The following is a 26899-nucleotide window of genomic DNA, read 5'->3' as shown; positions in this document are numbered from 1 at the left end:
CCACTCAATTTATGCCTCCCTGCCTACACATGAAACTGGAAAGACCCTCTCTGGACAGGCCCGTCCTGAGCCCTGCCTTGGCACCCTCCCGCCTTCCTGGTCAGGACTGGACTATGGCAAGAGTCCCAGAACCGGCCCTCCGAAGCCACAGACACAGCAACCAGGGCAGTCCAGGCCAGGTCACTGGGAATGTGGAGCCCAGGGGGACGGAGGTCTGATCACTGCCCTCTGTGGTCTTCGAAATGCAGGGAGTCCCAGGGGAGTCAGCAGGTGCACATGCAGGCATCAGGAACCAGCCTACAGCTCAGGACAACCCTTTACCAAGTCGTTGCCTTGTCACTGAAGCCCCTGAGGGTCAGTGTCCCACCCACAGTGTTGGCTCACCACTCAAGCCAGGGGTGGGAGCAGCCCAGGGAGTGATGCCCAGGCCCCAGAGGGGTGGTCCTGCCATAAATAAGGCCAAGGACACAGTCTCTTCTCCTGGGTGGCGGTTGGTCAAGCGTCCGAGTCTGGATGTGGGCTCAGGTCATGATCTCAGGACTGAGATCTTGCTCTGTGGTGGGCATGGAGCCTGCTTGAGACTCTCTCCCCCTCTTTCCCTCTGCCCCTCTCCCCTTCCGCTCTAGAAAACTAAAGCAAAACCAAACCAGAGAGAGCCTAGACGTGCGCAGAGCAGCTTTAGAAAGCATGCCCAGATGAGACCAGGGAAAGAGCAAGCCTGCGGGGATAGGGAGATCCCTATCCCGTTACCTGCAGCTCACGGCCACAAAGGACGGCCACGCTCCCTGGCTCCCTGGGCCGAGCACAGAGCAGCGCAGCTGCGCCTCCCGGCTCAGGCCCAGCCCAGGAGGGCCGGGGCAGGCGGCGGCACCAGAGCAGCCTCCGCCCGCAGCGCCCCTCCCCGGCCCCGAGCCAGGGAGGCAGGTTTGCCGGAGGGGGGGGGGGTAACTCAAACTTCACAAAGAAACCATTTCTGGAATGGGGCTCCGTTTGGCGATTCGGAGTCAAAGGCGCACTTCATAGCTCCTTCCCAAGCCCCGTGCATTGTCAGGGCCCTTTCCCCTTTGAAGCCTCGGTGAGTGATTGAAGCGTCTACTTTCTGAGGGGCAGATAGCACTGGGCCGGTAATCCGACTCTAAGCCCGGGGATAAAGGTAGTTTGTTTCCTCTCAGCCCGTCTGTCAACACCTCCTCAGTAATTAGCCCTAATTATTACCAAGGGCCAGCCTCCCATTCGGTTATTAAATCAGAAATAGTATCGTGGCCGGGCATCTGTCAACGCCCGACTGGCGACCTTGGATTCATTGAATCCTCTGTCAGTATCCGTGGCTTCAAAGATGCAGATCCCAGGGAGGGGTTCCGGGGACCCAGCGCAGCCAGCCCCGCCTGGGGGGCGCGCTGAGGGGAGGGCGGGCAGTGCTCTGAGCAGCCCTGCGCCCCGCAGGCCTTGGAGTCTAGCGGGGAGGTGGGAGCCGCCCCCCCCCGCCCCCCGGCAGCAAGTGCACCCCCCAACCGCGGCCATCCCCGGGGAGGCGGGTGACAGATGGAACTCTGTGTGTACAAGGAGGCAGGGGGTGTAAGCCTTGCCCCCCAGCAGCCCTTCCCCTAGGGGACCAAAGGCCAGTCCCAGGCCGGCCTGCCTCTAGCACAGCCACCTCCCAGGAGCAGCAGGTGATGGTGGCCTGAGGCTCGACGGCCCGGTGCTGGCTGTTTCTCGAGTGCCCAGGGCAACAGCCAAGCCCAGCTGCCGGGAGCCCCTCTGAGCTTCGAGTACGGCCAGGGCGTCTCCCCCTGGGCCACGCAGTCCACAATGCAGGTCTGGGGGGCAGCTGTAGAAACACCAGGCTTCTGGGCTAGAGTCAAGAGTGCCGCACTCCCGAAGGCCCTTCGGGGACAGACTGACAGCCACCTCCATCCTCAGCCTGAAGCTTCTTGTTCTGTCCAAAAGCAAGTCACCTGGAGACCTTCTGCTCCTGCAAAGCTCATGCATTCCTGGTTCCTCTGAGGGGGAACATGCCCCATCCAGGAAGATTCACTACCCCAGGCAGGAGTGTCCCAGGCCCCATGGGAACTGCCTACCTGCAGCAAACCCGGCAGTGCCCACACCGTGTCTAGATATTCCTCGACAGGTCTGCGAGCACCCCTTCTGGAAGGGCTCCACCGGGTTTGCAGGAGAGGGCGACAGACGCAAAGTTATGGCCACATCCCCTGGGAACTGGCTCCTCCGCTGGTCAAGGCACACGTAGGAAGATGGGTGCCCAGTGAGCATGGCCCTCCCTCCAGGGCGCACGTTCTCCCCTGCTGCCCTACAGCTAAGTCCCTGCTGGGTGCTCTGGCGGTGCTCCCACCGACGGCAGGAGTGAGCCTCAGGACAGAGGCACAGTGATGGCCGGCAAACCAGCAGCTGCCATGTGTGAGGGTGAAGGGCCAGTGTGCCTCACGGGAGCCCACGGAGGCCGGCAGTCGCAGATATCTCCTGGGGATGTGCGGACAGGCCAATCCTGCTAGACTGAAAGGACATGCCAGGGAACGGGGCTGCTGGGGTGCTGAGGCAGGAGGCTGGGCAGGCAGGGCCACTCCAGGAACAGGAGCCTCAGGCTGCAGCTGAGGATGCCCGTCACCCCAGGAGCAGGTCCAGGGAGCCTGGCAAGATGGCAGGAAGGAAGTCCACCTCGGGAGCATTTTCAGCCAGCCTGCCCCCACAGACTCACGCAGGGATGGGAACCCAGCCAGGCCGGCAGCATTTCTGTCCCTGGTGAACACACGGAAAAGCTCGTTGTTTAACAGGAAGTGTGACCATTCCCACATTCCAGCGCCAGCTGCTGGGGCCCACTTCCACCTGAGATCTGGTCCACAGCGGCTGGCTGCCCTGTGCTGCTGACAGCGCCCTGACAACTCTCACCTTGGGCAGGGAATGGGCCATCCCTGTGGGCTGGTGCCTAGGTAGCTCCTGGGAATCTGATCCCACTTGGGGAGGGGTCTGTAACCATGGTGGTGACAGGGATCCGTGCTTCCTCAGGCTACCTCAGGCAGGGGAGCCCCCCACCGATCTGCACATACAGATGTGCACATTACGTGCCTACAGATACGCCGCATGCTCACAATGGGCTGTGCGGTCTGTGCACACATATGTGTCTACGCCCACACATTCACTTGTGCACTAACAGCCACTAGCAGTGCTTGACTGCTATGTGGGGGACGGAAGGATCAGAGACAGGCCCTCAGGGGCCTCCTGCCTCCAAGCACATGCAAGGCAGAAATTCTCTCCATTACACGGGCAGCAAAGGGAGACTTGCAAAGTTCAACAACTTGAGGGAGAAAAAGGGGGACAGGGGCACAAGACATGATGACAGGGACCAGGAGGCTACAGTGGGTATTGTGAAGTGGGCACCTGGAGTCAGGTGGGAACACAGGACCAGAGCTGCACTGGCCCTGGGTTACCCTCCTGACTGCCACCATCCACGGCTCCCATTTGCATGATGATTTTTCGGTGGAGGAACATAGGGTCTTGGGAGTGGGAAAGCCACCATGCCCTAGGGAGCAGCACCCTGGATCAGGTACCTGGACAACCCCATGCTTCCAGGACCTCATGAGCCATGAGATGTGGTACTCCCAGTGCCAGGTGTCCCTGCGCTGACCATGGAGCACCTGCACTTGGCCAGCTGTATGGCAAGTGTGGGCTCGCTGTCAGCCCAGGCCCCATGCTGCTCACGCATACAGGTGGAGAGCAGCCCAGGATATTCCTCTCCACTGTCAGGCAGCCCCACCCGGCAGGTGGATGAGCACCCACCACCCACAGGCCCCAGCCCTGGCTGTGCGCCCCTAAGGTCAGGAGAGAAGGAAGGGGCTGCTAAGGATACCCTACAGGCCAGGGGCTCCTCCCAGGTTTACCATCAACACCCCCGTAGCAAAGATCATGTTGCTCATTTACAAATGAGAACACCACAGTCCAAAGGGAAAGTGAGCTCAGGACTCCCGCTGTCTGGCACGGCACACTTGGCCAGGCCATCCACCAACACAGCACCCTTGGGGTTAAGGACCGACCGCTGCTGGAGTTGAGCAATGGACATGCCATGGTCCACTGTACCACCCTCTCCATGTCTGTGTTTATGATGATGTGTCTTTTTAAAACTAGCCAAGACAACTTCGAGAACAAGGTGTCAGGGGCGGGGGTATGAGGGAGGGAATGCTTCTCTACCAAAAAATGAAGACTCACGATAAAGCCAGATAATTAGTGGGGGACAGACCAGACCAGAGCCAGGCATGTATGAGAAGGATGGACGGCGGCCAGGCTGGGCCAGCTTGGCATCCTTAACCTGGGGTGGGAAGGTCTGTGCCTGTGGGAAAAGGCGACATGGGGTCCTCCATTGGTCAGGGTAGGTCATGCTGTGGGGAACACAAACCCCTGAACTCAGCGGCTCACAGCTCAGATTCCCACTATTACACGCAGGTGGGCAGAGGGGCCCTGCTTGTCCCTGGCTACCTGATGATCACGGCAGAGCCCTCTGCACACCACACGTTAGTTACAAGCTGACTCGAGTCTATGTAAATGGCTTAAAACTGGAAAATACAGGTAATGTCTCTATACCCTTATGTAGGCAAAGATTTCTAAAATAAGAAAAAGAGTTGCCAGCATGTCCTGCTCCCACGGCCTGGAGAGGCCCCTGCAACCCACCACTCGCGATGCTCAAAGGGTGTGCACCACAGCACTGTTGGAAATTGCAAAAACGAGAAACAAGAAATCCATCTTGGGCATTATTATGGGCAAACTTGTCCCCCAACCCTCTCAAATTCATATGTTGAAGTTCTAATCCCCACCCCCCTGAGAATTTGACTCTATGTGGAAACAGGGCTCTGAAGAGGTAATTAAACTTAAATGAGGTCATACAGGTGGCCCCTCAGCCAACAGGCCTGGTGTCCTTATGAGAGGAATTAGGACAGGCACAGAGAGACAAGCACATGAGAACACGGGGAGACAGCGGCCATCACAAGCCAAGGGGACAACTGCAGGAGAGACCACCTTGCCAGCACCTTGATCTTGGGCTTCTGGCCTCCAGGACTGTGAGATATACATTGTTGTTTAAGGCCTGCAGCCTTAGTAGACACGGGCACCTATCCTTGGGTACTGACGCAGGCCTGCCCCGACTCTGGTGATGGCTGCACTGGTGAGTGCCATGTTCACCTTCTCCATGCTGATGGCCCCACTCCACGGGAGGATTAGCCGCTCATCCTCAGGACTCAGGTGTCATCTGGCAGCTTCCTTTGGACACAGTAACGGAAAAGCAGTGACAAGCATCACTTGTGGTTCACTGTGGCCTTTCCCCTGCCTCTGTGATTGTGGAGAAATGTGTCCAGTGAACTCCTGTCAGCACGATCCTCTGCAATGGGCAGGGGGCAGCCCGGCTGGTCTTCAACAGATGAATAGTGAGATGTGGGAGGTTTTTACTGCAGCACTGATCTGGCTCTTCCTGACTGATATGACAGGACAACAGCTCTATTTACCTCACTCCTTACTAGAGGAACTTCGGGCTGTTTCCAGTTTTGCTGTTAAGGCAGTGACTCATCACTAGGCACTCGACAGGGGTCAAGCCACTGCACGGACCTTATCTCATTCAATCTTCCCACTGCCTTATGAGGTCAGGTGACAACAGGGACCACAGGCTTGCAAGTGGCAGCAAGGTGTGACTGGGCTCAAGTCCATGCTCTGAAGCCCACATCTAGGAACGGACAACAGCCATCTGCACATAGGCAAGTGGTCAGGGTCTCTGTGCACAGAAATGTTATGTGAGTGAATAGCAATATTTGATATTTCTACCAGTGGCAAGAAACAGTCTATTTCTCCATACCTCAGCAATTCTGGATATCGAGAACTTCTAAAGTCCTGTGATCTCAGAAAAAAAAAAAAATCACCCACACTTCCCTGTAGTTAACTTCTATGATTTTTCTAAAATATTAAAATCTTTAATTCATCCAGAGTGGAGCCTGGCAGAGTGAGGTGGGTATCCAGTTTTACTATTTTCCAGATGGCTAACCAGTTGGTCCAACTCCTTTTACTGAATAATCCACTTCACCCCCATTAATTTGAAACAATACCTTTAGCATGAACTAAATTCCTGCATTTATTTGGCTTTATTTCAAAGTTCTCTATTTTCCTCTGTTCATCCATCCACACCAATTCTAAGTACTTTCATTGTTGCAGCTTTATAAAAAGTTCTCTCTCATAGGACCTTAGCCATAATACTCTGGCATTAAAATTTTCCTTGGAGACATGTACTTTAAAAACCATCCTATAGTGCCTACTGTGTCCTATCTTTAGGAAATAAAATCAGGTTATTTCCAAGGCAAGTAAGTGACAGGCACGATGATCTGGTAGGCAGACGCCAGCATATCAGCCAATCCTGGGCACATCCGGCAAACCCGGCCAGACCGTCCTGCTCCTAGCAGCAGCCTCCTCTAGCCCACCTGCATGTGAAGAGCTGGGAATGGCAAGTGACCCAAGGATCCTCCTCCCATCATACACGGCAGGGCCTCCTCTGCTGGCTCTCTGTGTTCCTTCTACACCCACAGCATGAGAAAGCAGCTAGGTCGTTGCATGTGCCGAAAGACAGGGCACAGCAATGGCTGCCACTGAAACTGTCACTTTGCAACAGCATACACACTGCCTGTCTGCAAGGCCAGGCCCCCCCATCCTCTCCTGATCCCATCCACAAGGGCACCCAGGAACTAGCAAACTTGCCTTTGCCACTGAGGCCCTGCCCTCATTTCTTTTCCAGTGTAATGAGAGCCCAACCACAGTGAGTCCCATTTTCCAAATTAAAACAGGTGATCTGACCTCTCTGCAGATCCTTCTTGGGCCTGCCTTGGGAGAGGTGGCCCTCAACTACAAACAAGGCAGCAAGAGCTGTTTGGGGCCCAAGGGGAAAAGGCCCATCAGAACCATGAGGTCAGAAGGGAAGATGACAATGGGGGTGGGAGGGTAGGAAGGGAAGATGGCAATCTTGAGCTGAAAGGGATTCACTTCAGGTCCACTAAATGTAGATGAGAAAGGTGCCCTGTGCAGAGGCCAGCAATAGTGGGGGTGTCAACCAAGTGAGTAGGTCATCACCCCAGAGTAACCCCAGGTTCTATTGTCAGAGACATCTTACCAGCTTAAAAGATATTGCCAACAGTATCAGACCCACTGGCAGGCCAGGGGCGGGGGGTAGGAAGCAGTCTGAGCTGGGTCTGCAAAAGGTCCAAACTCAGTGATCGCGTGGAAGGGCAGCAGTGCATCCAGGGCTGGGATACAATGCACAGGGACTTCCGACCTTGATCAGGATCAAGGCTGCACAGTGGTTTCTTCTGTCAGCTTGCTTGTTTGCTTTTAAGTTCTATCAGCTTCCCACTTATTTCTAAGACTTGCAACTGTTTTATTTATAAGACATCTATGCCTTAAAATGGTTCACACATAAAACCATCTGAACCCAGAGCCTTTAAAGTCACAATTACTAAATTAAATAATCTCAACAATGTCCTATTTTACTTAAAATTTTTACCAGATGTTCGCTTATTACTATTTTTTCTCTACAATAAGTAGTTTTTTAATTTTTTAAATTTTGTTTAATTTGTCAACATAGGATAAAACACCCAGTACTCATAGTATCATGTGTCCTCCTTAATGCCCATCACCCAGGTACCCTATAAAGTAACTACTTTTAACAGCTGTTCACATTTCCACTATTTTTTCTTCCTACTTTCCAGGAAAGTGTTGTTTCCACAATTGTTAAACTGAAGGGGCTTGACGTTCTTGTTGAATTGTCCCTCTGGGAAGGTGCACTGTACCCCCCACCCCTCCCCGTGTTAAACTTGGCTTAAGGGAGCTTCTGAGCTCAGTTCTCATTATTAGAAAATCCATCCTTGTGCAGAACAGGTCTTTCTTCATTCCAATCCTCTGGCCCCTGGGCCTCACAGCTCTGGTTGGCTGCTTGCTTCTCACTTCACCTCCAGATTTTAAATCAGTTCTCAAGATCACACTCCACTCGCCAAGCCTCCCTTTCCTGCCTGTTCAGCCTAACTCCTTCCTTCAACCAGACCCTTCAATTCTCAAAGCCCCACCAGAAACCACACCTCCAACAGTGACCTAGAACACTCATGGCTAGGGCCTAGCCTGTTCCCAACAGAACAGGCAACAGTGTTCCTGCCAACAAAATAAAGGCTCTGCTCGTCAGTAGCCATCACACCACAAACTGAGCGATGGTTTCAACATGTTTAATGAGCACCAACTGTGTACCAGGAACATGAAGCTGATCAAGATAGAGCCCCTGCCCTAGAGGCTCACAGTCTACCCAAAGACACAAGTACATTTAAAGGGCTCTGGTTTAAGTGCTGAGTCACCAATATGCAGGAGTGGGCAGGGAGGCAGGGACTGCTGAAGAGCAGAAAGTGGGAGGGCAACATGGGCAAAGGTACTGAAACACAGAAATTCATGCCAACTTCTAAAGAAAACCAGGTGTAACTAGAATGTTAAAATACAAAAGGGGAAAATGCCTGGCATTGAATTGACACTGGCAAGGCGGCCTGGATCCCACCTTCCGAGCTGGCCAAGGCTGCCGGTAAAGCCGTAGGGAAGCATCTTTCTCTGCCATCCCACTCATACTAAATGACCAAAATGGCTACTTTCCCCACTCAGCCTTCCTTAAATTCCAGCCCAGAGGACAGAGGTCAGAGGGAGCCAAGATGGGGAAGGGGGCCGATGTAGAGACACCAACCAGAGACAGATCCAAACAGGGCTGCCATGGCAGACCTAGTCCAGCCCAGCCAAGGGGCCTGGGGAGGAGGGCGGTTATAAAAACATACAAATATCTGATGGGGACTACTGTATGGAACTCTGTCTCATCAGTGGGAACGCAGCTGAGAGCCTAGTGGGAGGCAGCCTGTAGGCCACTGAGGAAGTCAGAGGATGAGGGACACAGCATAGAGCCCAATATCCTGCTGTAATAGAAGATGGGGTGGTAAAGGGGACAAGGCGGCTGTTTGTGCTCAGAGCAGAGCCCAAACAAGTGTACCTCCTGCCCAGCAAGAAAACAAGTGGATAGGGCAATACCTGGCACGCTATATCTAGAGTCATCTGGGAACACCACCCTGTCCTTTAGGGGGCTGTGGAGTTCCTTGGCTATGCAGGCCACTTCATCACAAGGAGCACTGCTACAGCCTGGGCTGTGTTCAGAATCCAGGGCGGTGGGGTAGGAGAAACTGCTAGGCCTCCTGGGGCCTCTGGGGTATCTGCCACCCGCTGTAAGGTACCTAAAGATGCCTTCTGGTCTCCCTGTGTCTCAGAAACCTCCTCCTCTGTCTTCTGGGTTTCTGGACTCCCTGGTGGAACTGGATCTGGTTTCTGGGAAGGCAGATTAGCAGATCCTGAAAGTACAGGGACAATTGTGGGGGTCACCTCCCCTGGCTGGGATGAGGCTGGCCCCATAGGACCAGGATCAGTGCTGCATGCAGAACTGGACAAGGTAAGGACTCCATAGACCCAGGGCTGTTCTCCTTGGCCCACTGCTGTTCAGGGAGAATATTTCTGGATGTAGAGCTGGAATTACCAACAGCAGGTGTGGCCACAGTGATTGGGCCAGCACCCATGGTAAGGGCTGGGGCATCTGAACACCTAAGTACTACCCACCACAGGCAGCTGTGGGGCCACTGGTGGCTGGCTTGAGACAGAGGGCTGGGGGGCAAGGTGCTGCAGCATGGTACTTAGTGAAACTATTCAGGTCTTAAGCAACTTCCTTGAGATCCCGGCAGAAGAGCTCACCATCATCAGGAAGGGGCAGGTCCCCATCGAGTTAGGGGGCTGCCCACACCTGTGCTCACCCCGTCAGGTACCCTAGGATCTCGAAAATGCAGCTGAGGTTCTCCAGACAGTGCTCAAAGCAAAAGGACATATCAGTCCAGTTGCCAGTGGGGAGTCATCAAAGGTGTGTGGGTCTGAGACTGGCACCCAGTGGAAGTCCACCCTGGGGGCCATGGGTTGGGCATGTGCAGAGCCAGGGGCCCCCTTTCTGTGGGCTTACCGCCAGGAGCACTAATGGCCGTGCTCTTCTGCTCCATGGTCATGTGCACACACACAGGGTCCCCACAGCAGGGCTGCTCAATCCAGGGATCCACTGGAGGGGTGTATGTGACCCCAGGAAAGACCTGGTCCATCTGCTGCCAAGGGTGTGCGCTGGCGTAAGGCTGCCGCCTGGATGGGATTGCGAGGGCCCCGCCAACAGCGCTGGCCATGAGACATGGAGGGAGCACAGAGGAGTTGCCATGTCGACTACAAGAGGAAGGAGGAAGACAGGAAGAGATGGCGCAGCAGAAGGGGTGGTAATGACACAACTGGACAGAGACGGGCTGAAACGGGGTGTGGCAAACCCAGGTGTTGCAGGCAAGTGCTGAGGGTCAGAGGAGCTGGCAGCTGCGGCCTCAGGCGAGCTGAGAAGAGCTGATGGGACTGTCAGACGCAGGCCACCATCCAAGGCAACCTGTCCAAAAACAAGGTGGGGAAGAGCGGGAACTAGGCCCAATCATCTGCACCGTGCAGCAGTAGGAGGCAATATGCAGGCAAACCCCCGGTACCCAAATAGGAGCTCTGAGTGGAAGGAGGGCCCAGGAGGCAGGCCTGGGAGGTCTGAGAAGGTGGGCAAATCCCACCTGCAAAGTTTCAAGGGCAAAGTGTGACGGCAGATGCGTTGTTAGTCCCAGGGGAAGGAAAGGAGGCCAAATTGGAACCCCCAGGACTTCCTTCGATGGCCTGGCTGGCTGTCAGGGAGTTTCAGGAGAAAAACAGTAGCAACCTTTTACTGAGTGCTCTATCTGTGCCAAACATACCCCCTGATGAGGTCGGTACTCTTGTTGAATCATGAGCAGAGTGGTGAGTGAAGTCACTAGTCTGTGGCCACACACTAACCAATAAGTGAACAAAGGCGGCTGAACCTGGCTCCAAAGACCACACTTAACCAGCACACACCACTACGCTGGCTATGAACTACCCTTCAATCCACCGAGGAGGCCCCTAGTCACCCGAAACACTGTGACCGTCAAGTAAGCAGACTGTGTCACAAGACCCTTTAACCTCAAAGCACTAGGAGTTTGGAAGGTGCTGCCTGCCTACCCAACAGAGGCCTTGGGACCTGGTGTTCTCTGTGCACTCCAGCCTCCCCACTCGTGCTTTCCAGAGTCACCTCATCACTCAGAGTGCAGCCCGCTGGTAAGAACACTTCACCTCGAACACCACCTCCTTGTATTCCCATCCCAGGGAGAGAGCCCAGCATCAAAAACCCCCAGGTTTAATCCCACTTGATGCCTTTTCATTCACCATCCCAAAGTCACTCCTGTAAAGGGCCTAGAGAGCAGTGGTCATCAACCCTGAGCAGCCCAAAGAGCCCCAAAGTGGAAAAGGAAGCTGCAACCATCACCAGATACAGTTCCCTTCCAACGCCAGGAGCCCTCTCCCCAGGCTCTCACACTGTCCAGCCTTATAGCGGCCATCTCCTCAGTCTCTCTGTAAAGGGACATCCACTCATTGTCAACACAGAACACACTTCACAACCCCTCCATACACACCCTGAGGCTCCATCAGCTCACACCTAGGGGCACCACGGCCTGCACACACCTTTGTGCACAGTTGCCCGTGTGTTTAACTACTCCTATCCCCATCAGAGTGAGTTCCTCCAGGGAGACACAGCTCTGCCAGTCTTCCTGCTGAGCACCTCCCTGGGCAGCCTGAATCACTCGAAGCTGCTAGGGCCACGAGCACCTACCTGTGCCACCAAGCTCTCAGGTACGGCCCTCACTCTGGGGAGTTCCTCCACCTGAAAGCCCTTCCCGACCTAACACAGGAAAATAATATGCTAGAACCTGCCAGCAGCAGTGACCCAAGGGGCAGCACACAAATGCAGTCCGCTCGTGAGTCCAGCTCAGTCCGAGTTCTGACAACCAATGACCATGAACCCCTGTGACCAACCACCGCACTCCAGCTCCTGCCACCAGTCTGAGGTTAAATGCCAGGCTGCGTGCACAACCCGTGCCCAGGAGACAGTGCACGCTACAGGTCCGTGCCCTGGCTTCCTCGCAGTCCCGGGCTCCCACCCCAAGCGGCACCCTAGCTGTCCCTGCCGGCTCATCAGCAAGCCTGTGTGCCCCCTACAGCCCGAGGGAGGAGGCTCCCTCGCTGCGAGCAGCCAGCCCCGCTTGGGCCTGGGCCTTCCGCCTGGGTCTCTGCGCGCTTTCGGGCCTCGGCTCCCGGCTCCCGGCGCGTGGGCCTCTGGCCCGCCTCTCCGCGCCCTGACGCTGAGGGTGGGCCCTCCTCCCGGACCGCACAGCCGGGCCTCGGCGCAGGCACCGGGACGCACGCGCACCGGCCTCCGCACAGCCAGCAAGCGCCCGGCGCGGGGCGCGTCCTCAGCTCCGAGGAGACCGGGAGCAAGCGGAGGGCAGGCCCGGCCCGCAGACGCCGTGCAGGGCCCCCACCCGGGGAGTGGGCAGAAAGCGGCCGGCCTACCTGAGGCTGCGCCGGGCGGCCGTGAGGCGGTCGCGGGCTGCGGCGGAGGCTGCGGGCCGGCGTCCCTCCCAGGGCGAGTCCCAGCGCCACCTACAAAGTGCAGAACAAGACCGGCCGCCGTGAGCGGGGGCGGGCCGCGGGGGGACCACCCGGAACGGCCCCAGGACCTGCCGGGTCCCCGGCGCGGACCGGGACACCGGGGCCCGCCGTGCGGACACACCGGGCGCTGGAGGGAGATGGGGGGCGGGGCTCCGCCGGCAGCTCGGGCTCCCGCCGCCCCACTAACCCTGCGGCCCCGGGCGGCAACCTTCCCGGCCCGCGCCGCCGTCGGAGCCCCGCCGCCCCGCGCAGCCACGCCCCCCGCGTGCGCGCCGCCGCCCCCACGGCCCACGCCGCCGCCCTGCGGGGCCGCGCCTGCGCCCTGAGCCCGGGGGCCCGCCGCCGCGCAGGCGCCCCAGCCCTTGCCAGCGCGGCGGGGCGGCGCGGGGCCTCATGGGAGCGCGCTCTACGGGCGGCGCGCAGTGCCTGGAGCGCGGCGGGTGTGCGCAGGCGCGGGGCGCGGGGCGGAGGGGCCGGGTGCCCACCCCGCTCCTCCAGGCGCGGCCGAGCCGCTGCCGCCGCCCTGTATCCGCGGGGCACCGGGACGCTGCGGGCGTCAGGAGGGGGGCTGGGCGTCCAAGGAGCAGCGGCGCTGCTGAGGAGGGTCTCACCCCGGGGCCCCGAGAGCGAGCTATACGGTTCCACTACCCCGGGCGGGGCTGGCGGAGGGCCCCCTGCGCGCCTCGGGTGGCGAGGGCAACCAGGGCTGGGTGCTGCCCACCCGCGGGTGCAGGACGGGGGGAGGCGGGGGCACGGGCAAGGTGCTGCCCACCCGCGGGCGCAGGACGGACAGCGGGCGCGGAGGGCAGGCGGCCAGGGCAGGGGTGCTGCCCACGGGTGGCATGCCCACCCAGCACCCAGAGACCGTGGGAGCCGGTGCAAGCCCGCGTCTTCCCTCCCTGGCCAGCGGAGAGGTGGGAGGGGCCCCCGCCACCCAGAGACCAGGTGCCCTGGGGGCCAAGGCCCTGGATGCAGGCCCGAGGTTACTGAGCCGTCAGTAGCCTGATTCACTGGAAAGGATGTTTCTCAAGGCGAACACACACGTAAGAGACCAGCTCCCTCTCTGCCCTGGTCTAGTGACTCCTTTCATGCAACCATCTCTGAAATGTTATCTGCATTTACACCCAAACTCGCTCACTTTGATCTCTGAAATGCGAATCAAAGATCACATTGTACCTTTACTTGGGTCTGTGGGGCTTGCAGCCGCCTCCGCCAAAAATAATAAAAGTGGCACCCAGCCAGGAAACGCCTCCTTGAAGTGTGAATGAAACTTGTATTTTTCGGTTGTATCTTTCCTAATTGACCTGATAATTTAAACTTCCTGCCTCAGAGGAGAGGGGGAGTTCCCGGCAATTTGGCACTAGGCCGCTCAGGCCAGCTCAAGGCCGCCGCGGAGACGGCAGCGGGCTCCTGGGGAGAACGAATCCAACCCGGCCAGGCTGTCAGAAGTCCCCCTTTTTTGATTCATATTGCTATTTTTCATTTAGGCCATCCGCTATGTATGTAAATTTTTAATTGTGGTGAAGTATGCATTAGAAGATGTACCCTTTTAAAGCCATTTCTAGGGGATCCCTGGGTGGCTCAGCGGTTGAGCACCTGCCTTTGGCCCAAGGCATGATCCTGGAGACCTGGGATCGAGTCCCACATCGGGCACCCTGCATGGAGCCTGCTTCTCCCTCTGCCTGTGTCTCTGCCTCTGTGTGTGTCTTTCATGAATAAATAAACAAAATATTTTTTAAAAATTCTAAGTGTACAATTCAATGTCATTAAGTGTATTCACACTGTTGTGTGACCTTCCCCACCACCCATCTCCAGAACTTTTTCACCACCCAACGGGAGCTGTACCCATCCTAATTCCTCACCAAGACCTCTGTCCTAGCCTCTGGTGACCTCTATTCCACTTTGGGTGAATTTGCTCATTCAGGTACCTCATCTAAGTGGAATCATACATTATTTGTCATTTCATTTAGAATAATGTTTAAGACGTTCATGGTGTAGCACCTATCAGAATTTTTTTCAAAGATTGTATTTATTTGAGAAAGAGGGGCAGAGGAGGAGAGCCCAAATGTTGGAGAGGGAGAAGCAGGCTGCCCATCCATCAGGGGCCCTGAGGTGGGGCTCTATCTCAGGACCCTGGGATCACAACCTGAGCCAAAGGCCCCTGCTTAACCGACTGAGCCACCTAGGCGTCCCTATCAATTTTTCTTCCTTTTTAAGGCTGAATAATAATAATATCGACATCCCACATTTTGTTTTTCCACTCAGCTGTCAATGGCCACTAGGGTTGCTTCCATCTTTAGGGTATTGTGACTAACACTGCTGTTAACATGGGTGTGCAAGTATCTGAGTCCTGCTTTCAATTCTTTTAGGGATATACCTGGGAGTGGAATCGCTGAATCATATGGTAATCCTGTATTTAACTTTTTGAGAAACTGCCAGACTTTTCCACAGCAGTTGCCTCAGTTTATGTTCCCATCAGCAATGCACAAGAGCTCCGATTTCTCCACATCCTCCCAAACACTTATTCTTTTCTGGGTTTGTTTGCTTGTTTGTGTTTTCTCAGTAGTAGCCATCTTAATGGGTGTGAAGTGGTATTGCATGGTTTTAATTTTAGTGATGAGTGAAATTCAGTATCTTTTCATGTATTTGTTGGCCATTTGTATATGTTCTTTGGAGAAGTGTCTGTTCAAGTCCTTTGCCCATTTTTTAATTGGTTATTTTTGCTTTGTTGTTGAGTTGTAGTTCTTTGTAGATTTTGGATATTAATCTCTTATCAGATATATACTTTGTGAATATTTTCTCTCATTCTGTGGTTTATCTTTTTAGTCTCTTGATGTTTTCCTTTGAGGCACAAAACTTTCAAGTTTTGATAGAAGCAGTTACTCATTTTTTTCTTTTGTTATTTTGGTGTCATATCCAGATCATTGCCAAATCCAATGTTGTGAAAATCTTCCCATTTTTTCCCCTAAGAATTTTATAGTTTTAACCCTTGGGTTTAGGTCTTTGGTCCATTTCAGTTATTTTTTATATGACTTGGTTTAAGATAAGGATTCAACTTTTTTTTTTTTTGCATGTGGATATCTATTTTTCCTAGTGCCATTTATTGAAAAGACTTTCCCATTGAATAGTTTTGACACCCATGTCAAAAATCAATTGACAATATAAGCAATGGTTTATTTCTGGAACCTCTATTTTATTCCATTGGTATCTGTGTCTGTCACTATGTCAAACAGTCTTGGTTACTGTAGCTACATAATAAGTTTTGAAATCAGAAAGCGTTGAGTCCTCCAATTTCATTCATTTTTTTCCAAGATTATTTTGGCTATTGGGGATCCTTGAGATTCTATATGAATTTTAGGATGGGTTTTCCTATGTTTACAAAAAAAAAAAACAACACTGTTGGGATTTTGATAGGGATTGCCTTTTTTTGGGGGGGGATTGCCTTTAATCTATATATCACTTGGTATAGTATGGATATTCCAATAATATTATCGTCTTCTGGTCTGTGAGTATGGGATGTCTTTCTATTTATTTAGGTCTTCTATGATTGCTTTCAGTGATGTTTTGTAGTTTTTAGTGTGCAAGTCTTTCTTTGGTTAAATTTATTCCTATATATTTTATTCTGCTTGATGTTATTATAAGTAGGATTATTTTCTTAATTTCCTTTTCAGATTGTTCATAGTTGGGGTATAAAGATGCAGCCTGTTTATGTGTGTTGATTTTGTATCCTACAACCTTGTAGAATGTATTTATTAGCTCTACCAGTGTTTTTGTGGAATGTTTAGAGTTTTCTACATAGAAGATCATGTCATCTGTGAACAGAGATAATTTTACTTCTTCCTTTATAATTTGAATCCCTTTATTTATCTTTCTTGTCTTATTGCTCTGGCTAGCACTAAGTTGAATAGAAGTGGCAAGAGCAGCATCCTTGCCTAAGATCAAAACTTAATATGATCTTAGAGGCAAAGCTTTCAGTTTTCACCATTGAGTGTGATGTTGGTTGTGGGATTTTGCATATGACTTTTGTCATATGGAGGAAGTGTCCTTCTAGTCTTAGTTTACTGAATGTTATATCATGAAAAAGCACTGAATTTTGTCATGCTTTTTGCTATATCAATTGAAATTACCATGTTTATTTCCCTTTTTCTATTGATATAGTGTATTACATTGATCTTGAAATATGTATGTGCATATATATGTGTATATATATATATACATACACACACACACACACACATATAATATATTTTTAAAGATTTTAACTTCCCTGTAGGCTGAGTCCTAACAGGGAAGGACATTTTCACCCAGCGAGGTGAGGTAACTCTGCTGAGCCCACCAAGTGTCCAGAATGTGAACTCAAGGTTTTCATTGGATAATGAAGCAGGAGTCAGCCCATTTCACATAGGGAGAAGCTAGGCTTCATAAAGGCCAAGACTAGTCTGAGAGATGATAAACTTGGGAGCCCCTACCCAGCTTGCAGCCCCTCCTTTGGAAATGCACCCACCTGTGTTGGGTGTCAGATATGAGTGTTTCAGTTAGAAGGCCCAGAGGCAGTGGTCAGGCAAGGGGCATTGGAACAAGGACTTTGGCTCTGAAGTGTTCAGGTTTGATGTTGGCGCTGTGTTTCCAGAGCACAGGGACAAGGAAGCAGGGACACAGCCCAAGGGAGATGATGCCAGCGCCTCTACAGCCTATCTGTGCCCCTTGCACCTGGACCTTCATCAGAGGCCTTTCCCAGAACCTGTTGGTAGATGCCTGAGCCCAGAACCAGGAATACCAGGATCTCTCTGTTCAGCCAGTATCTTTATCATTCTACCAAAAGTTTCCCTAAAAATATAGAGGTAAGTCCTTTGGCGCCTTCTCAAAGGTCCCACTTTCCAGAAAAGGTCTCTTTCCTCTTCTTCTGGTATGGCTGTGCCCTAAGTGATTAGCATGAGATGCCTTCCAACTTAGCCAGGTGGCTGGGCACCTGAGCCTGGTGTCCCTGGTGTTCCTTGTGCTTCAGCCTTCTTATGGACTTGAATGTTTGTGTCCTCCTGAAATGCATACCTTGAAATCCTAACCCCTAACGTGATGGTGTTAGGAGGTGTGGCTTTTGGAGCCCTCATGAATGAGATTAGTGCCGTTATAGAAGAAACCTCACACAGCTCCCTCACTCCTTCTGCCATGTGAGGACCCAGGAGAAGTTGGCTGTCTATAAATCAGAAAGTGGGTTCTTACCAGACATCAGACCGGCTGGTGCATTGATCTTGGATTTCCTAGCATCCAGAACTAAAAGAAATAAATTTCTGTTGCTTATAAATTAGCAACAGGCTATGGTATTCTGTAATAGCAGCCCAAACTAAAACGAGCCTTTGGAAACCATTGTTGTCTTTGTCAGTGTCTTCACATTCTCTCTTTTTTACTCTTTTTAAATTGAGGTAAGATTTACGTCAACAAAATTCACAGACCTTAAAGCACAGTTCCATGAATTTTGTGCAGGAAGCCACCACCACACACAATTAAGCTATAAAACACTCCATTACCCAGAAAGCGTTTCCATTCCTCATAGGTCTTGTTCTGATCTCTACTGCATAGCTTTATTTTGCCCGTTCTGGAACTTCTTACCCCTGGGATCCTAATAGCATGGACTCTGTGTTTGATGCAGTATTTGTAAGATTCATCTGTGTTACGGTTGCAAGGGTCTCATTTGTTATTGCTGGGTGGCCCCCATTGCATAACTACACAGTTCGTTCATCTAATCTCCTGTTAATGGACTTCCCGGTGACTTTTAGTTTAGAGCTATCAAGAATAAAGTGATGAGCATTTTTTTTTTTTTTACTGATTGATTGATTGATTGATTGATTTATGATAGACACAGAGGAGGGGGGCAGAGACACAGGAGGAGGGAGAAGCAGGCTCCATGTCTGGAGCCCGACGTGGGACTCGATCCCGGAACCCCAGGATCACGCCCTGGGCCAAAGGCAGGCGCCAAACCACTGAGCCACCCAGGGATCCCCACGATGAGCATTCTTGAAAAAGTTCTTTTTGTGGACATAGGGGTTAGTTTCTTTGGGAGAAATCTCTAGGAGTTGACTTGCTGGGTCATGGGGTAGGTACATATATTTAACTCTAAGAAGCTGCTAAAAGTTTTCCAAAGTATCTAGAACTTTTATACTTCCTCCAGCAAAGCGTGCAAATTCCAATTGCTCCACATCCTCACCAACACGTGGTATTGTCGGTCTTTTTAGTTGTAATCATTCTGGCAGGAATGGAGTGGCATTTCATGGTGGTTCAGTTTCCCTGACAACTAATGATGTCCATGCTTTTATGTGGTTGTTTGTCATCTTTTATTAATTTATAAGAATTTTTGCATGCATTCTTAATTTAAAAGTGTTTGTCAGATATATGTATATATGTTCTCTCAGTCTGTCACTTTCCTATTCATTTTCTTAAAGATACCCTTTGAAGAATAGAAGCTTCCCATCTTGGTGGCTAGTGTTTTTTGCACCCTAAGAACCCTTGCTACCTAACAGTTTTTACTCTATGTGTTTCTAGATGTTCTATTGTTTTAGTTTTTACTTGCAGGTCTATGGTATATTTTGAATCAATTTTTGTGTATGATATGAGTTACGAGTTGAAGTTCATTTTTATCCATATGGACATTCCATTTTCTTTCTTTTTTTTTTTTTTTGACATTCCATTTTCTAGCACCATTTGTTTGTTTTTTTAAATACTTGATTTATTTATTTATTTTTAAATATTTTATTTATTTATTCATGATAGACATAGAGAGAGAGAGAGAGAGAGAGGCAGAGACACAGGCAGAGGGAGAAGCAGGCTCCATGCAGGGAGCATGACGCGGGACTTGATCCCGGGACTCCAGGATCATGCCCTGGGCCAAAGGCAGGCGCTAAACCACTGAGCCACCCAGGGATCCCCTCTAGCACCATTTGTTAACACAAAAACTATCCTCTTCTCAACTGCATTACCTTGGCAGTTTTGTTAAAATCCAGTTGTCACATTTGTGTGGTTCTAATTCTGGACCCTCTATGCTGTTCCACTGATCTTTGTCCTTAGGCAGAAAACATATTGTATTACTTATTGTAGCTTTAGAGTAAGACTTGCAATCAGATAATTAAGTCCTGCAACTTTGTGTTCTCTTTTCCAAATGCTTTTAGCTATTCTAGTTTTTTTACACTTCCATAGAAGATTTAGAATCAATTTGCCAATTTCTATGAAAAATCAGCTTGTCAATTTCTAATGAAATTTTGGTTAGGATTGTGTTAAATCTATAAGTAAATTTGGGGATAGGGAACTTCTTAACAATATCAAGTTTCCAATTCACAAACAGATTATATCTCTTTGTTCATTAAAGTCTTCATTAATTTCTCTCAGGAATTGTTACAGATTTCAGTGCACAGATTTGCATGTATTTTGTTAAATTTATCCCTAAGCATTTTATGTTTTTTGACGCTATTATAAATAGTACTTTAACACTTTTTTCAGTTTCCAGTTTTTCTTTTTTAGTATGTAAAACTAGAATTGACATGTTATCTTGAGCTCTTGATAAATTCACTTCTAGTTCCAATAATTGTTTTACAGCTTCCTTAGGATTTTCTATTTACACGACCCTGTCCCCTACAAATAAAAACAACTGTGCTTCTTTCTTATGTATATATGATATTTGTGTATTTATATCTGTATGTGATGTGTGTATGCATATATACATATGTGACATATAACTACATGATTCTTTTTCTTCGTTGCAATGGCCAGGACTTTCAGTAATAAAGTTCAGTAAAAGTGGTAGGAATAGGCATGCTTGACCTACTCTTAATCTTAGAAGGAGAACATGAAGTCTGGTGTCAGATGCAGATGTTTTCATAGACGTCTTTTTATCAGATTGAAGCTGTTTCCTTTCAGTCCTAATTTTCAGTTTTGTTTTTTCATAAATGGATGTTGAATTTGGTAAAATGCTTTTACTCCATTGCTATGATCACAATATTTTTCTTTTTCATTCTGTTAATGTGAAAAATCACATTGATTGCATGTTGAATGCGAAACCTCCTTGCATTCCTGGAATAGATCTCACTTGGCCATAATGAATTCTTTGTATGTATTGTTAGGTTCAACTTGCTTATATTTTGTGGGGGACCTTTGCATCTATGTTCTTGAGGGAGGTTTTTTTTTTTGTATATTTTTTTATTGGAGTTCGATTTGCCAACATATAGTATAACATCCAGTGTTTATCCTGTCAAGTGCCCCATTGAGGGAGGTTTGTAACTTTCTTTTCCTAGAATGTCTTTGTCAGGGTAACATTGGCCTCATAAAATGACAGGAAGAAGTTCTTCCTCCTTTATTGTCTGAAATAATTGGTACAATATTGGCATTATTTCTTCCTTAAATGTTGATAAAACTCATCAGTGAAACTATTTGGACCTGGAGTTTTCTTTATGGAATAGTTTTGAATGAAGAATTTAATTCTTTTGATAGATGTGGAGCTTTTCATTGTTTTTACTTCCTCCTGTGTAAGTTAAGGAACCTATCCATTTCTAAATTGTCAAATTTATTGAATTAACTTTGTTCATAATATTGCCTTATTATCTCTTTAAAAAAGATTTTATTTACTTATTTGAGAGACAGAGAAACCGAGCAGTAGTGGTGGAGAGGGGCAGAGGGAGAGTGAGAGGAGGAAGCAGATTCCCCACTAAGCAGGGAGCCTGATGCAGGGCTCAATCCCAAAACCCTGGGATCATGACCTGAGCCGAGGTCAGATGCTTAATCATCTGAACCACCCATGATCTCAGCCTTATCTTTTTAATGCCTGTAGACTCTTGTAACAATGTTTCTTCTTTTCTTTCATCCCTGATATTGGTTATTTTTTTTGAATAACCAGCATTTTATTTTATTGATTATCATTTGTTTTCTTTGTTCTTGATTTCCACTTTTATATTTATTATTTCCATCCTCTAGCCTGTGATCTGAATTTGCTCTTCTTCTTCTGCTTTCTTCGGGAGGATGTGTGGGTCAGAGATCATAAAAACAAATTATCCTTTTAAAAGCTAACAGTTTTCTTTTTGATGCAAATGCTTTAAAGCTATACATTTGCCTCTATAATCACTTCATTGGCTGCATCCCAGAAGAAATGATGTGTTATGTTTTTATAATTAGTTCAAAATATTTTCCAATTTCTCTGTTGAGTCCTTTGATCCCTGGGTTATTTAGAAGTATGTTGTTTAATTTCTAAATATTTGAAGGATTTTCAAGGTATCTTTTTGTGATTTTTTTTAATGTGGTATGTCTCAGTGTGCAGTCTCCTTGGTGAAAGTTCCATGTGTATTTGCAAAGAATGTGAAGAATAAAACAAATGTGAAGAATAATGGTGGGAATCTGGTATAATCACTTCAGAAAAACTCTTTGGCAGTCTTATAATGTTAAACATATACCTACCATACGTCCTAGCCATTATATTCCTAGATGCATATCAAAGAGAAACGAAAACATATATCCACACAAACAGTTGTTCATTAATATTCATTGCAGCTTCACTAGTAACAGCCAAAAATGACCCAAACATCTACCAGTAGGTAAATAGATAAACAAAATGTGGTACATCTATACAGTGGAACACACTCATCAAGAAAAAAAGAACCAGCTACTGATACACAACTGAGTAAAATAAATCTGATGCAGAAGAGCATATACTGTATGAATCCATTTATAGAAAATGCAAACTAATAATGACAGAAAATTGATCAGTGGTGGCCTGGAGCAGGAAGGGAGAGGGACAGGAAAAGTGGAAAGGGCCATAAGGAAATATTTGGGGGAGGGTGCAATTTCTATATCTTGATTGTTGGGGTGGCTTCCTGAGTGTATACATCTGTCAAAACATGATCAAATTGTACCCTTTAGAAATACAAATCAAAACCATAATGAGATACTACTTTACACTAGTTAGAATGGCTAAAATTAACAAGACAGGAAACAACAGGTGTTGGCAAGGATGTGGAGAAAGAGGAACACTCTCACCCTGTTGGTGGGAATGCAAGCTGGTGCAGACACTCTGGAAAACAGTACGGAGGTTCCTCAAGAAATTAAAAATAGAGCTACCTTACTACCGAGCAATTGCACTACCGGGTATTTACCCCAAAGATACAGATGTAGTGAAATGAAGGGGCATCTGCATCCCAATGTTCATATCTCCAATGTCCACAATAGCCAAACTGTGGGACAAACAGATATGTCCTTAGACAGATGAATGGATAAAGAAGATGTGATACATATATGCATATGCAATGGAATATTAGCCATCAGAAAGGATGAATATCTACCGTTTCTATTGATGTGGATGCAAGTGGAGAGTATTATGCTAAGTGAAATAAGTCAATCAGAGAAAGACAATTATCATAAGTTTTCACTCATATACAGAATACAAGAAATAGTGTAAAGGATCATAGGGGAAGGGAGGCAAAACTGAATGGGAAAAAAGCAAAGAGGGAGACAAACCATGAGAGACTCTTAATTCTGGGAAACAAACTGAGGGGTTGCTGAAGAGGAGGTGGGTGGGAGGATGGGACAACTGGGTCATGAGATTAAGGAGGGCATGTGATATGATGAGCACTGGGTGTTATACATAACTGGTGAATTATTGAAAACTACATCTGAAACTAATAATGTACTATATGTTGGCTAAGTGATTTTAAATACAAAAAAATTGTACCCTTTACATAAGTGTAATTTATCACACGTAAATGATATCTTTAAAATGTTATTAAAATTCTTAATAAAGCTCAAACTTAAAAGCTACCCATTGGAGTACAGGAGAAAATAAAGTAGCTTTCTGTTGGCGGGGGTGAAGACTGTTTATTCTGTAGTTGTTGAGCACAGTGTTCTATAAATGTCAATTAGGTTTAAGTGGTTGATAATATTATTCAACTCTCCTGAGATATTTCTAGTTGTGTCAATTGCTGAGAAATAGATGTTAAAATCTCTAATATGATTATGGATTTGTCCATTTCTCATTTTGATCCTGCAATGCTGTTATTAAGTGCATACACATTTATGATTGTTATGCTTTCCTGATGAATTGAGCCTTTTGTTGCTATGAAATGGCCCTGCCCATTATTGGCAAAATCCCTTTCTTGTGGTCTGTGTTGTTTAATATTAATATCACATCAGGTTTTTTTTAAGATTTTATTTATTTATTTGAGATAGTACAAGAGCACAAGGAGGGGGGCAGAAGGAGCAGAAGCAGAGGGAGAAGCAGGCTTCCCACTGAGCAGGGAGCCTGGCTCAGGGCTGGATCCTGGGACCCTGGGACCAAGACCTGAGCGGAAGGCAGCCGCTTAACCGACTGAGCCACCCAGGCACCCTGCCGCATCAGCTTTCTAATATTTAACTTCTGGATTATATATCTCTTTCCATCTGTTCATTTTCAGCTTGGCTGTGTCTGTTTACATAAAGGTTCTCTTGTAGAAAGCATATAGTTGGTTTTTGCTCTTTTAAAACAACTATGAAGGGATCCCTGGGTGGTGCAGTGGTTTAGCACCTGCCTTTGGCCCAGGGCGCGATCCTGGAGACCCGGGATCGAGTCCCACGTCGGGCTCCCGGTGCATGGAGCCTGCTTCTCCCTCTGCCTATGTCTCTGCCCCCTCTCTCTCTCTCTCTGTGTGTGTGTGTGACTATCATAAATAAATAAAAATTAAAAAAATAAAACAACTATGAAAATCTGTGCCTTTTACTTGGAGAGTTTAATCCATTTATTTATGTAATTACTGACATTAATTATGTTTGGTGAAGTTTAGGCCTACTGTTTTCCTATTTCTTCTCTGTCCCATCTTTTCCTTATTTCCTTCTTTTTTTTTTTCTCTTCCTTCTTTTCTGCCTTCTTTGGGTTTACCAAGGTTTTTTATAGCATTTCATTTTAACTACTCTACTGGCTTTTTAGTTGTACCTCTTTGTATTATATTTAGTGGTTGCTCGAGGAGCTTACAGCATGCATCTTTAATTTACTATAATCTACTTAGAGTATGTACTGTACCACTTCACATTAAGTATAAGAACCTTGCAACTGTATAAGCCCATTTGCAACCATCTTTTTGCTGCTGTTATGTTTTTCATTCTTATAAACTCAATTGTACACAGTGATAATCCTTGTTCTAAGTAGTCAAGTGTCTTTTTTTTTTTAAGATTTTACTTATTTATTCATGAGAGACACAGAGAGAGAGAGGCAGAGACACAGGCAGAGGGAGAGGGAGGCTCCCTGTAGGGAGCCCGATGCGGGACTTGAGCTAAAGGCAGACACTCAACTGCTGAGCCACCCAGACATCCCTCAAGTGTCTTTTAAAGCAAATAAGAAAAAAAGAGAAAAAAAAAAAGAGAGAAAAAAGAAAATTAAAAATTAAAAAAATAAATAAAAAATAAAGCAAATAATTGAACACCAATAAAAAATAAATTTATTTTAAAAAATAAAGCAAATAAGAGAAGGAAAAAATAGCATTTTACTTTTGTTTTTATTTTTTTAGAAAATAGCATTTTAAATTTACCTACATGGTCACCATATCCAGTACTCTTTCAATCTACGCCTCCATCTGGTCTAATTTCCCTTCAGCCCAAAGAACCTCCTGTTGTATTTCTGGCAATGTGAGTCAGCTGAGGAATTATTTTGGCTGTCATTTTTTAAAAAGATTTTATTTATTTTTCTGTGAGAGACACACAGAGAGAGAGAGACATAGGCAGAGGGAGAAGCAGGCTCCATGCAGGGAGCCCAGTGCAGGACTCTGTCCCGGATCCCAGGATAACACCCTGAGCCAAAGGCAGATGCTCAACCACTGAGCCACCCAGACATCTCTTTTTTCTTTTCTGAAGATTTTATTTATTCATGAGGGACAGAGAGGTGGGGGGGGCGGGGCAGAGACATAGGCAGAGGGAGAAACAGGCTTCCCCACAGGGAGCCTGATGTGGGACTTGATCCCAGGCCCCCAGGATCATGACTTGAGCCAAAGGCAGATGCTCAAGCCCTGAGCCACGCAGGTGCTCCCCTCCCCGACATCTCTTTAGTTGTCATTTAAATGTCTTCATTTCTCTCTCATTTTTGGATATTTTCACTGCTCATAGATTTCTGGGTTGGCTTCATTTTTTTCCCCTGTAGGTTAATTTTGTTCTATTGCTTCTGATCTACATTTTTTCCGATGTAAAGTCAGATATGTGATGTGTCCTTATTCCTCTGGCATCTTTCAGGATTTTCTTTTTATCTTTGGTTTTCAAGAGTTTGACCATGATGTGCCTTGGTGTATTTTCTTCCTTTTTTTTTAAAGATTTTTATTTATTCATTCATGAGAGACACAGAGAGAGGCAGAGACACAGGCAGAGGGAGAAGCAGGCTCCATGCAGGGAGCCCGACGTGGGACCCAATCCCGGGACCCCGGGATCACACCCTGGGCCGAAGGCAGACACTCAACTGCTGAGCCACCCAGGCATCCCTTTCTTCATGCTTACACTCCTGGGGATTTGCTGAGATTCTTGCATCTATAAGTTGATCCAAAATTCATTAAATTTTTGGTTACTGCTTCAGAATTTTTTCCCTGCCTCATTCTCTCTCTTTTCTCCTGAGCCACAATTATATTAGACTTTCTAATACGGTCTCTCTGGTCCATATTTCTTCTATTGCCACTCTCTTTTTGATCAGAGAATGTCGATATCTGTCTTCAAGTTCATTGACCCTTTCTTCTGTCATCTCCAGACTGTTCCAAAGATCACTTAAAGTCCATCCAGTTACATTTCATCTATTGTACTTTTCAGCTCTAGAATTTCAGTTTGGTTTTCTGTTACAATTATCATTTCTCTGCCAAAATTCCTTCTGTTCATCCATTGTGACCTTTCTTTTTCCTTTGAGAACTTCAACATATTTATAATAGCTGTTTTAAAATTTAATTCCAACATTGAATCATCTTAGGGTTGCTCTCTCTTGATTTTTTTTTTTTTCTTGGCCAGGAATCCCATTTTCGTGTTCCTTTCCCATCTAGTAATTTTTTATTGCATTCTGGACATTACAAACGGCACTTGGGAGAGGCTTTGGATTGTTTCCTTCTGAAGTGTGTTGACTTTTGCTTTTGCTCCATTTTGAACTTTTGGGAGTTTACTTTTATATTTTTGAGGGTTGATCTGTTGCAGTTCTGCCCTTAGTCCTAATTTCACAAACCCTTTTATCCTGGAACATAATTTTTTTTCCTCCTAAGTCATAGTTTCAATGGAGAGCCTGCGGTGTTTGCACAGTCTCTGTGACTTGGCAGGTCTT

The 26899-nt window shown here is 48.2% G+C and overlaps 2 protein-coding genes across 14 annotated transcripts in view; both read right to left on the bottom strand.

The window, feature by feature from the left end:
- The window catches only part of GNB1L (G protein subunit beta 1 like), a 59137-nt gene extending 46474 nt beyond the window's left edge, over positions 1–12663 (bottom strand). For 2 of the 7 annotated variants that reach the window (XM_035706630.2, XM_049101881.1), the window contains exon 1: positions 5020–5088. In XM_035706630.2, the coding sequence (XP_035562523.1) occupies positions 5020–5073 (54 nt within the window). In that variant the 5' untranslated portion in view covers positions 5074–5088. Of the gene's footprint in view, positions 1–5019; positions 5089–5181; positions 5260–9281; positions 9397–10048; positions 10189–12522 lie in introns of those variants that run through there. The other 5 variants (XM_049101876.1, XM_049101879.1, XM_035706631.2 and 2 more) reach the window with 5 other exon arrangements.
- TXNRD2 (thioredoxin reductase 2) overlaps positions 8231–26899 on the bottom strand; it is a 75428-nt gene continuing 56759 nt past the window's right edge. For 5 of the 7 annotated variants that reach the window (XM_025474831.3, XM_025474833.3, XM_025474832.3 and 2 more), the window contains exons 19-21: positions 12523–12612; positions 10049–10504; positions 8231–9395 (exon numbers count right to left, since the gene is read on the bottom strand). The gene's annotated coding sequence lies outside the window, so the exon portion shown is untranslated. The remainder of the gene's footprint in view (positions 9396–10048; positions 10505–12522; positions 12613–26899) is intronic. The other 2 variants (XM_049101873.1, XM_049101875.1) reach the window with 2 other exon arrangements.

Source organism: Canis lupus, chromosome 26 (genome assembly GCF_003254725.2).
Source record: "Canis lupus dingo isolate Sandy chromosome 26, ASM325472v2, whole genome shotgun sequence".
Taxonomy (NCBI): domain Eukaryota; kingdom Metazoa; phylum Chordata; class Mammalia; order Carnivora; family Canidae; genus Canis; species Canis lupus.
Note: the sequence above shows the minus strand (reverse complement) of the source record. Positions and strands in the feature narration are given on the sequence as shown.